The following is a 12,734-nucleotide window of genomic DNA, read 5'->3' on the forward strand; positions in this document are numbered from 1 at the left end:
ATGAGAAGCTGGCAGTCTGCAACCCAGAAGAGGGGCCTTGCCAGAAACTGATCATGCTGGCACTTGGACCTCCAGAACTATGAGAAAACCATTTCTGCTGTTTTTAAGTTAGCCAGTTTAGAGTATTTTGCTATAGCAGCCTGAACATATGGAACTCCTAGGTTACTAGTAAGAATGGCAGCCTACCACGTCACCCTGCCTCTTCCTTAGCCTCCCTACAGAGGGTCTCAACACAACAGCCAGAAATCCTTTTAGAATGAAAGTCAGATTATATTTACTCCCCTCCTCAAAATCTCAAAATTCTGCAGTGTCTTTCACATACCTCAGAGTGAGCCAAAGCCAGAATCTGCACAAAGGCCTATGAAGCCTCCCCTGAGCTGCCAGTCCCTCACCACTCGGCTTAGCGTCTGACCTCACCTCAGCAACTCTCCACTCAGCTCCTTCTACTCCCCCCACACTTACTTCCCTGCTCTTCCTTGAGCATGCCCAGGGATCTCCTGCCCAACAGCTATCTCCTCTGCCTGGAATACTCTTCACCAAAGACCCACTTGGCTGACTCTATCACCTCTGTCAAGTCTTCGTTCAAATTTCACTTTCTGGTTGAGGCCTACTCTGATCATCCTACTTAAAATTGCATCCTCGACCCCACCCTCCAGAATTCCCTTGCCCTGCTCCAATTTGATCTTATTCCTGCAGCACGTACCAGTTCTAACACAGCACGACTTACTATGTCACTGCTTATTGTCTCTTTCCTCACTTGATTCAAGTTCCACGAGAGCAAGGATCTTTGTCTGCTCTCTTTCATATTTCAAAAACCTAGAAAGGTGCTGGGTACCTACAAGGCTCACAATAAATATTTCTCAAATAAGTGAATGATAATGGACTGCAAAGACAAGATAGACAATGGGTTGCATACAATTCCCAGCAGGAAAACCATAATCTATTTCTTGTTCTGCTGAGAATTAGCCTGGAGACAAGGACCTTCATTTTACACATGAGAAAATTCAGGCCCAGCCTCTGGAAGACTGCGGTTTCCAGCCTTTACCAAGGACACTTTCCCTACCCCACACTGTGGTACTTCATGACGGCTTCAGTGTGTGTGTGTGTGTGTGTGTGTGTGAAAGAGTGTGCATGAGGGAGAAACAGTGTGTGTGAGAGTGTGTGTGTGATATGTGAGAGGAATAGACTGTGTGAGAGTACATGACATACAGAGAAAAAGAGTATGTGTGTGTGACAGAGTGTGTGTGTGTTAGAGAGAGAGATTTTGTGTGTGTGTGTAGGGGGCGGGGGGGGGGGGGGGTCTGTCTGCCTTGCCCAAAGGAGAGTATTCGTGGATTAAGGACTGTGCTGGTCTATAGAGAAGACTCCACATAACAAGGATGCTCAGAGGAACCACAAAATACGCTCTTTCATTCCTATCCCTTTTTTCCTTAAGAAATAGGAACAACAAGAAATCAACTCCCCATGTTTCCATCATCAGCATTGCACATCTGTGAGCACCACATTCCTACCTTTGCCTTCCCTCCATCCTGTACTACAGATGAATGCTCCGTGCTCCTATCTAAAGACACCTTCTACAGGTATTTATTAAATCCCATTCCCTCAATGGCTTTCTTCCAACAATTTTTTCTCCTTCCTAGATTACTGCAGTTAACATACAAACATCCTGAAACATCAACCAGTATTAAAAATAAAACCCTCCCTACCCTGATGCACAGGCCCCAGGTACTGCCCAGTTGTTGGTTTGCCCCACAGCAGAGCTCCTCAGGATCTCCTCAGCTGCCTCCACTCACATTTCCCCATTCTCTCATCAGCCCACTCCCATCAGGCTTCCACTCTGCCACCATATGAAATCGCCTCTTCTCATCCCAATGACTTCCATGCTGCCAGATCTGAGGGTTAGCCTCCGTCTTTATTTTTGGGTCCTACGTCAGGATGGGACAGAGTTGAGCTCTTCCTCCTCCTTGAAATCCCTTCTTTATTGGTTTCTAGGGCATCACTCTCTTTTTCTTAGCATCCTGTGTGGGATTTTCCTCTTCTCCCTGATGTAGGGAGGACTTCGAGGCTAGTTTTTGGGCCTCTTTTCTATCTACAATTCCTACATGTTCTTAATCTAATTATATGGCTCTAAATGCCATACATATGTGCATGAATCTCAATTCTCTGTTACTTACCTGGATTTTGCCCTGAACACAAGACACATTTCCAATTATAGTCTACTCAAAATGTCCCTTAGGACAAGCATCTCTAACTAACTTGTCCAAAACCAAACCTCCTTTTTTTTTCCCCTAGAAAATCTGCTCACCACAGTCTTCCTCATATCATTAAAGGGCAACTCCAGTCCAGTCCAATAACTCAGACCAAAAACCTTGAAATCATCCTTGACTTCTCTCTCCTCTGATTCCTCAAAGCAAATTCTGCTGGCTCTGCCATCAAAACATATGCAGGATATGAACTGCCTTGATCACTAGCACTATGACCCAAGGCAGCATCATTTCTCACCTGGATTATTAGCATAGGCTCTGAAGAGTCTCCCTGCCAACCACTTCTTTGCTTCCCTGTGGCTTACCCTCCACAGGGAAAGCCTTTGAGCAGAAAGTCTCTGGCTGCTCTTTCCCCTTACAGTAAAATCCAAAGTCCTCATAACAGCCTGCTAACCCCACATAATGTACCATTAGTCTCTTCTACCTCATCCTCTACTACCACTCCCCTTGCAAATTCTGATCCCAGTTTGCTGACTGATCCTGGAACAGGCCAGGCTGCTCCCACCTCAAAGTGTCTACACTTTTGCTCTCCAGAACGTCCTTCTCCTGATATCCATATGTTTTGTTCCCTGTCAGTTCTCTGCAGAAATACTATCTTAGGAAAGAGGCCGGCCCAACCACCCTATCCCCAAGCGACTCCCTATCCCACCTGCTCTGCTCTATTTTTCATCATTGCTCCTATTACAACTGACATACCTATTTGTTCTTTCCTCTTGCTAACTTCCTCCGACTAGAGTGTAAGCTCCGTGAAATAAAGGATTTGGTGGTGGTTGGCGGGGGGGTGTTGTGTTGTTTGCTTTTATTTTCCTGCCTTCTGCCTTTTGTGTGTGTGTGTGTGTGTGTGTGTGCGCGCGCATGTTTTCTGTCTTCTCTTGAATTCATAACCCTAGATGAGTGCCTGTTACTGTTTTAGGAACTCAAATCTTTGTTAAAAGGAGAGTAATTATTGTTGCCATCCTTAGGAGATGGTTGAGAGGGTACCTTGAGATGACCTAAGCAAGGTGTGTGTTTGGCACATACGAGGCAGTCCACAAACAGTAGTAGCTATTAGGAGCATCCAAAAGAGGACGCAACTGTGACAAGATAAAGATTCTATCACTAGCCTTTCTGTTTAACCAACACATCTCACATTCTAATCTCTTCCCTCAGGAATGAGAGTAGTGAGGGCTACAGAAATTGCAGGCAAGTAACACAAATTCCCCCACTTTAAATGCCTAATAATACCATTCATAAAGCTCTTTCAGGCTTGATAAAAGAGTCCCCCATTATTAGGTTAGGTATTTTTGCTCTTCTCTGAACTCAATGAAAAGATCTATAAATCTTGAAAAGTTAAAAGCCATTACCTCTACCAAGTTGTGGATCTTGCAGCCATCTCCTTGGATTAACTTGTATTTTTTTGTAAACAAATCACCCTTGTCCTCCAAGGTGAAGGCTGCGTCTCGTCTGTGCTCTCTCCTGGGAGGTAGCACGCACCTGGCCCAGGCCCTCATGGTCTGCTGGATCACCTTCACATTTTTCTGTGTGTGCTCAACTCTGTGCTCCAGCTCGGACGTGGCCGCCCTCACCCTCTCGATGTAGCCCCAGCAGTCATCCTGCCACGTCAGCCACGTTGTGGCTGCTGTCAGCTGCTCGTCAATAGCCCTCAGCTCATCTTCAATCAGAGGGTATTCAACTTCGAGGAGCGTCTGTTTGAGCTTATTATACCCTTGCACGAGAAGGTCAAGATTTCCAATGTACTGAGCAAAGAAAACCCCAAAACAAAAAGTGCCAAATATGTTAGCTATTTTCTGTCTTAAAGGTGTAAAAATGTCATATAGATCTATATAATAATTAAAACTCAAAATATTTATATTCATAATAGGCCCTAGTACCTTTTTTTAACAAAAACCACAAACCTTTAAAATAGTGTTCCTTTTCTTGAAGATGGCTAAAGCTGAATCTGGTATGTCTTGTTTCTTCAACATCAAAAGATATTTCACTTCTCTCAATACAGCCACTAGCTATTAAAATACAATTATTAAAATTATTGCATATTTTCATAACGTTATTCTATTTTAACTCAAGTTTAACTTGAAATACTTAAGATGTTATCCAAGGATTACTATATTTCCAAATCATCAAGGTAAATAGACTTTTGTTTCATATACTTTTTAAAAACAAAAATCATACATTCATAATATGGTAAAGGTATATGAATTATCCCTAAAACATCTCAAGAAATCAGTTTCTATTAATTGGTTTTATGAAATCAGAAAGTAGAAGGAATCCTCAGTTCACTATGTCATATATTTAGGTATGTGTGCTGAGTTTTAGTAGCAAAATAAAGTCAACTGTTTTCTGTACATATTTTAGGGAAACAGATCAGAATTTGGGCGCAGAGTATGCTTATCCAACTCAGTGAGGATACCAAATTTCCCACTTCCTAGGCATGCATTTGGATTGCCATGAGAGACTCCAGGTAATCACTAATAGTGAATGTACAATCTTCATCCCCTAAAAATTCAGCTAGATGTTTAAGGCATTTTGTGTTTTGTCATGGAAATTACAAACAGATATTCTTATAAGCTTGCCCCTTACCCTAAAGCGTATCCGTGGTGGTAAATAGAAAAGAAAACTTATTTTGTGTCTCATATCTAGCAAGCTGCCAGACTTGGACGTAATTTGTTTAAAATATATACAATGCATATACATACATATATACATGTACATCTAGTATTGATTAAATATATGTACATATTGTGTAATTATATACATATACACATATATAAATGGTAACAAAGTCCCACTGTTACATAACATGTAATGAAATTATGAGAAAATGAATTGAGAAAATATATGAAATTTCCTTTGTTACGTGATTTACCATGCAATAACAAAAGACCTATTCAATAAAGATAATATTCATCCTGGATATTATTTAACTTAATATTTTTTATATTAATATGTTTTATGTTTTTTTAAATTACCATCAATTTAATTACCATATACAAGCTTATAGTCCCTTTGAAAGAAATGACAATAAATTAAAATCTACCGGTGCTCATCAAAAATGTGACATGTCTTTCATTCTGTGTATTCTGTTGATTCCCCAAATCTTAACTTACATGATGAAATTTTAACTAAAACACTGGTGTATGTTATGAATATATTTAAGCCAGAAACTATCTGGTAAAGACAAATGATTCAATTCAGTTGAGCTAACATTTACTAAGTGTCACCAAGTACCAGACACTAAACTAGAAACATAGAGCATAAAGATTCAATGAAACGGATGCTACTCTCAGTGGCTCATTATCTAGTTAGGGTGGGGTGGTAAAGAAATAATTACAATACAAATTAATAGAGTAATTAGTAGAATTTGAGAAACAAATCTCTACAACGAAGACCTACAAGAAATTGCTTACAGTTACAGTCCTCGCAACTCTGACATTTTCCCAAATGTAAATTACAAATGACTGGAAATATCAGAAATATGCTTATAATAAAAAGGGCACTTATAAATCATCTTAAAAAATCAAATCCCTACCTTTGGGTCAAAATTGACACAGAGAAGACCATTTATGGGACTGAATTTAACCAAGGGTTGATTCAAATTGAATTCACAGATTTCATCCACATTACTTTTCCATTCGTTATAGATACGATTTTCAAATTGATCAAGCAAAGTGGTCATTTCAACGTACTTTTGATAAACTAAAGCATTATCAGGATTGCCCAAAAATCTGTAGGAATAAGGTTTTTCTACTGGTTTATACATATATTAGATAGAGTTCAGCTTAATAATTGTATAGTAATACAATATATAAAATATAATGCACTATAAACAACCAGGAAGAGAAATAGTCAAGACCAAATTATGCACCTACGAATTGCTTTTGCTTTAAAAGATAAAGTTATAAGATGAATGAAACTCAAGATTTTACTAAATGTTGACAGCAACAAGCTACCGGCTCCTATGAAGAGAAGAAAAAGGTGCAAAGACTGCATAATAAAAGCAGTGTTATTTATTGGAAAAAGGAAAAACAGTAACAGCAAGAAACTCCAAACATGGTGGGTGGAAAGGACAAGTGAAAAGAAAAAGGGACCAGAAAACATGTAAGCATATGAAATTCTAAGAGTCCCATTAGAAATATTCCAAAACCATGGGAATGAATCCCTCTCCACAAACCCTACCAGGGAGAGAAGTGAACAGGGCAATGGCTTCCTAAGTGCTAATATGAACAGCTCACTCTCTTATATAAAACGTCACCCATACCATTAGAATAACTATCCATGATCTAAGCTTAACTACTTACAGATAACGGAGAGATGCAAAGTTTGACCAAAACATTTGAAGTCGTTGGAGGACCTGTTGGGCCCATTTGATATTTCCTGAGGTAAATGGCATGTTCTTGTTAAGAACTACATGACCACGTTCGATCTGCAAGTTGATATTTCGGTGAAGAGGAAGAAAGGGGACATTTAGTCAGAATGGTTTCCAACCTTGTAAGCAATTTTTCATTTTGGTATTTTTACAGTAGTATAAAACATATGTGTTTAATCACTTGACTACTAGAAGAGTTACAGTCCTAAAGCAAGTTTACCATCTCCATGAGGAAACCAGTTAAATAAAAGCACAAAAATGTAGTACCTATATCTAATCTTTAGATATAATCACATAGAGTTCTAGTTGATGGTCATTATCTGCCTAAATGATACTGTAAATGTGTCCAACCTTATCCACCACTTACCTGTTTCATGTGTTCATTATACAATTGCTTACACACATCCAGCTCCGTATTAAACATATGCACTAGTGTGCTGTAATGTAGGCTGAAAATTTCCATGACAACTGGCTTCTCTAGAAAATTTCCAAATATGGTCAAAAGCTATAAAAATCAAAGTGAAGGCAACATTAAGCACTATGAGTTTTTAACACAAATACTCAGCTCACAATGTCCCCCTTCAAACCTCTTACATGACTAAAGCTTAGAATCTTAAAAGTATCCTGCGATGCTTCAAAATGTAAAATGTATTTCTGCATCTCCCTAAAATTTCTGTACATCCAATAAACCAATTCTAGATGTGAAATAATTTCCCTTTCTCAGCAGAAAGGAACCACTGTCTGTCTGCAATTTCTGTTCACAGCTAATACTATTTCCTGTTGGGTGCCAAGTAATGTTTCAGAAGATGCTTTGCAGACATAAGAATAGAAACAAGATTCATGTACTTGTTATTGTTCTTCCCTCCTACATATGTATTCTTTAGATATAAATATCCATATATCCATATTGAGGCCCTCTAGGTCACAGCATGAATAATTATACCAGATGTGCCAATCACCATGACTGCACGCCTATGGCCGCTGGTACATCCACACGACCCAGCCACCCCCAACAGTGTCCTGGGGCTACAGTGGTGACTGTTACAAGGACAACCACTCCACAGGTGGATGATTCCTTTGACATGAATGTCCTGGCTCAAATCAATGCTTTGAGCTAATAAGATTCTTTCTCAGAGTCAGGGCCTGGCTGAATCCATGCTGGCTAAAATTATCAGTGAGCAGAAACTACTAGCAAGCAGAGGAAGTCAACTGATAGTGGGACAGGAGAAAGCAGACACACAGACTGAACAGAATCACATCACCAGCAAAGCAGGAGTGGAGTCTCACAAACTCCTCTTGCTCAGTCAATGGAGCCCCCTAGATTTCAAACTTACCTTCACTGCCAGTGTTCACAAAGCTTAGTTATCCAGTGAGTCTGATTTTGAATTCCCATTAGTCTCTTTTCTTGTTTACTACCCAATGTGGATTCTTTTGTGTGCTAGCATAAAATGGCTCTTTCCTTGGAAGCAAAACGATGTAACTAAAACATTTATTTGTATATAACCAATGTTTCTATAGTGCTATGTCCCAGGAACTACACGTTAAGGGCCTTAAAAGTGCTGTTATTATTACACACTCCAGGTGAGGAAACTGAGTTATAAGGAGGGAATGATTTTCCCAAATTTGTAACAGCTAGCGGCGGAGCTGGGATTTGAAACCAGGCAGTCTAGCATTTGGGTTTGTGCTTCACTGTGTAGCTTCTCATCAGCCAATACGCCATTGAAAGTTATGTCATTTTGTTATCTGATCATTCTGTGTGGGCTTCATAATATGTTAGTTATTAAGCCTGTCATATAGGTATTTTCTTTGAAAGAAGACATCTCAAAATAACTAAGTATATTTACAGCGGTAGATAAACTGTATCCAAGGTCATGTCTTGTTTAGTAATATGGCAAAGGAGGGGGCTTTGTTCTTTTTCTTAAGGAAATAACAGGTATTCCCTAAAACTTGCTTCACTTAAAAAACAGCTTCATAATAAAAATTTGCAAATATTTCCATAAACTACATTCACTGAAAATAAAATTACCATGAAAAAATTATAGAAACTAAAATGTAACTATAACTATACCTTAGGGGTCAATTTAGACAAACATATTCTGACTTTTTCTGGTAACATCAATTATAACTACAGTAGAAACTGCTAAATATTTTTAAATCTACTACTCGGGGCTACCTAGCAAAATGTAAATGATTAACTTTCTTCCCACAGCCATTGTTTTGTTGAGTTTGGGTTTCAAATAAAAATTCTAAAGTAAACATTGCCTTATATATTTAACAAAAAAGTATATTCCGACAAGAAATAAGTGTATTTATTTCACATTAGTTTTTAAACTCTTATCATATTGACCACAATGGAAAGAATACCAGAAGCTTCCTAGCTACATCACATCTTGCCCACCAGCTTAGCGGTCCTTAACTCCAAGTTTTCAAGAGAAAATATTTTGAGGTGAGGTTGTAAAGCCAAAAAGTAGTAGGAAAAGTCTCAATGTTTTAGGCAGTATACATTATTGTAATTGTTTGTCATCCAAAATGTATAAAAATTACCCTCCAGGAGGAGAGTAAAGGTCATTTCAAGCTCTTGCTTCTTTGTTCACAGTAAAACTAAAAGTTATTTTATGAAGAGTAGAGATGTTTTCTTTCACATTGACTTCAAGACTAAAGAGTAATTCCCACCACATGCTTCTCTTTCTAAATATCACATCTGAGATCTGCAAGGTTTGCCTTAATTTTGCTCCACTTCTCTTTCATTGCATAATACAGCTTTTCAGAACACCATTGCCATTGTTCAGTGTAGTACATATTTATATTTATCCTAGGTGTGCCTCTTTCAAAGATTTTAAAAAATCCGTGGCCACCTAAACCATATACACTTCACATTTTAATACTTTTCAAAGCTGAAGTCCCTTCTAGACCATTTTTTTTTTTACACACTTCGGATTACCTTCATGTAAATTTTAGAGAGCCATTCAATAGTATTTGGTATTGGGTTTTGGTGAGCACCAGCACTTCAGATTTTAAAGTACTATACTTTTATATTAGAGTAGAATAGTGCTCAGTTCCGGTGCCCTTCCTGGTCACGTCTTTGACAATAGCAGGTAGTGGAATAGTCGTCTTCAGAGAACCGTCTATAAATATTTTTTTCCCAGGGACCAACAGTTCATGGTCAGAGCTCATCATTCTATCCCTATGGACGAAATATTTTTCTAAGTACACAGCCTTGTAATTTTTTCCTCTGCCATTACACTTGCAGCAGTTTATGCTCATCAGTATGTTATTTCATTACTTGAACTACCAGTCAGTCCACCTAGCCTCAAGTAGTTATTAAACGCCACTTTGTACAAGTCACCATGGAAGGCAATCTACACAGAAGCTGTAAGATGATGCCACACCCCCACCAAGCTTATGACAGTAGGATCTTGTATTTGTTCAGTAAACAGGACAAATGTGTGAAAAGTTAAAGAAAAAAACCTTTTACCTAAGGGATTAAATTGTTTAGAAAAAAAAACTGACGGGTACTATAACAGAATTCATATTAATGGTTGTGAAAAAGAGAGACTTGAATTGAAAATGGTAGGAACCTCTGTAATTGAGATTTCACTCTACATGTTTTTTAGTTATTTATAAAAGCATGAAAGAAAACTAGTTCCAGTAGCAAAGAATATGATAGACTACCACACATTTAAAAAAATAATACTTGAATTCTGTTATAAAGGCAAGAAAAAATTTTATGACTCTTTGTTAAGTGAAGAAGATTACAGTAGAGGATTAAAATATAATGTCATTTTTGTCAAAGAGAAACGTATGCATATCTAGACAAAGAAAAAATAGCGGCAATATTAAATATAATAGTAATTATACCTGAGAGATGAGATTACAGGCCATTTTATAACAACAGGCTGTACATTTCGGCTGACAGCACCTGAGTTTCATTGAAGAATTCTTATAAAACAAAGAACTATTTGATCCTCATGAATTCTTTTTTTTAATACTTTAAGTTCTGGGATACATGTACACAATGTGCAGGTTTGTTACATAGGTATACATGTGCCATGGTGGTTTGCTGCACCCATCAACCCATCATCTACATTGGGTATTTCTCCTAATGCTATCTGTCCTGTAGCCCCCCACTCCCCGACAGGCCTTGGTGTGTGATGTTACCCTCCCTGTGTCCATGTGTTCTCATTGTTTAACTCCCACTTTTGAGTGAGAACATGCAGTGTTTGGTTTTCTGTTCCTGTGTTAGTTTGCTGAGAATGTTGGTTTCCAGCTTCATCCATGTCCCTGCAAAGGACATGAACTCATTCTTCTTTATGGCTGCATAGTATTCCATGGTGTGTATGTGTCACATTTTCTTTATCCATTCTATCATTGATGGGCATTTGGGTTGGTTCCAAGTCTTTGCTATTGTGAACAGTGCTGCAATAAACATATGTGTGCATGTGTCTTTATAGAAGAATGACTTATAATCCTTTAGGTATATACCCAGTAATGGTATTGTCAGGTCAAATGGTATTTCTGGTTCTAGATCCTTGAGGAATTGCCACACTGTCTTCCACAAAGGTTGAACTAATTTGTTGCACTCCCACCAACAGTGTAAAAGCATTCCTATTTCTCCACATCCCCTCTAGCATCTGTTGTTTCCTGACTTTTTAATGATCGCCATTCTAACTGGCATGAGGTGGTATGTCATTATGGTTTTGATTTGCATTTCTCTAATGACCAGTGATGAGCTTTTTTTCATGCTTCTTGGCCACATAAATGTCTCTTTTTGAGAAGTGTCTGTTCATGTCTTTTGCCCACTTTTTGATGGGGTTGTTTTTTTTCTTGTAAATTTGTTTAAGTTCCTTGTAGATTCTGGATATTAGCCCTTTGTCAGAGGGATAGATTGCAAAACTTTTCTCCTATACTGTAGGTTGCCTGTTCACTCTGATGATAGTTTCTTTTGCTGTGGAGACACATTTTAGTTTAATTAGATCCCATTTGTCAATTTTGGCTTTTGTTGCAATTCCTTTTGGTGTCTTATTCATGAAGTCTTTGCCCATGCCTATGTCCTCAATGGTATTGCCTGGGATTTCTTCTAGGGGTATTATGGTTATAGGTCTTACCTTTAAGTCTTTAATCCATCTTAATTTTTCTATAAGGTGTAAGGAAGAGGTCCAGTTTCAGTTTTCTGCATATGGCAAGCCAGTTTTCCCAACACCATTTATTAAATAGGGAATCCTTTCCCCATTGCTTGTTTTTGTCAGGTTTGTCAAAGATCAGATGGTTGTAGATGTGTGGCATTATTTCTGAGGCCTCTGTTCTGTTCCATTGGTCTACATATCTGTTTTGGTACCAGTACTATACTGTTTTGGTTACTGTAGCCTTGTAGTGTAGTTTCAAGTCAGGTAGCGTGATGCCTCCAGCTTTGTTCTTTTTGCTTAGGACTGTATTGGCTATATGTGCTCTTTTTTGGTTCCATATGAACTTTAAAGTAGTTTTTTCTAATTCTGTGAAGAAAGTCAGTGGTAGCTTGATGGGGATAGCATTGAATCTATAAATTACTTTGGGCAGTATGGCCATTTTCACAATACTGATTCTTCCTATCCAGATCCTCATGAATTCTTTAGGTTAAAATGCTTAACTGGGGCCAGAGAATGCTGGTGGCTTCTCCACTGACTAGCCAATTCATTTGAAGGTCAAAATCAAACAATAAAAATCTGTGTCTGCTATATTGTTTGGCACTGCCATTCTCAATGAATTATACCCATGATTTCTTAGCTCTCTTTCTTCTGATATCGAACCCTCCATCCCTCTTTTGGGACGTTATCTAATTATTAATTTATACTTGATTTGTGATTTTTTTCTTTGTCAAGCAAGTTTTACATGGTGTTCTTATTCCTCATATTATAAGCTTTTCATCTGGGGACACTATTGAGATGCTTTTCTTTTATACAACTCTTAACTATATTTCATCAGTTCTGTGACAAGCATACTTTCGTTTCAAAATCTCTGCGATTGAAATACATTATGCAATCAATGAAATCATAATTATTTGGCAGCATTTTTTATTGTTACACAAAATAATGGTGTGTCTGATAACCAATGATGTCTTATGCCTGGGTAAA

The 12,734-nt window shown here is 38.2% G+C and overlaps 1 protein-coding gene across 1 annotated transcript in view; it reads right to left on the reverse strand.

Moving 5' to 3' along the window:
• DNAH11 (dynein axonemal heavy chain 11) overlaps positions 1-12,734 on the reverse strand; it is a 366,891-nt gene that overhangs the window by 308,504 nt on the left and 45,653 nt on the right. The window contains exons 10-14 of the mRNA XM_055272477.2: positions 6,995-7,132; positions 6,560-6,684; positions 5,791-5,986; positions 4,160-4,264; positions 3,608-4,000 (exon numbers count right to left, since the gene is read on the reverse strand). Of these exons, the coding sequence (XP_055128452.1) occupies positions 3,608-4,000; positions 4,160-4,264; positions 5,791-5,986; positions 6,560-6,684; positions 6,995-7,132 (957 nt within the window). The remainder of the gene's footprint in view (positions 1-3,607; positions 4,001-4,159; positions 4,265-5,790; positions 5,987-6,559; positions 6,685-6,994; positions 7,133-12,734) is intronic.

Source organism: Symphalangus syndactylus, chromosome 3 (assembly GCF_028878055.3).
Source record: "Symphalangus syndactylus isolate Jambi chromosome 3, NHGRI_mSymSyn1-v2.1_pri, whole genome shotgun sequence".
In the NCBI taxonomy this organism is placed as follows: domain Eukaryota; kingdom Metazoa; phylum Chordata; class Mammalia; order Primates; family Hylobatidae; genus Symphalangus; species Symphalangus syndactylus.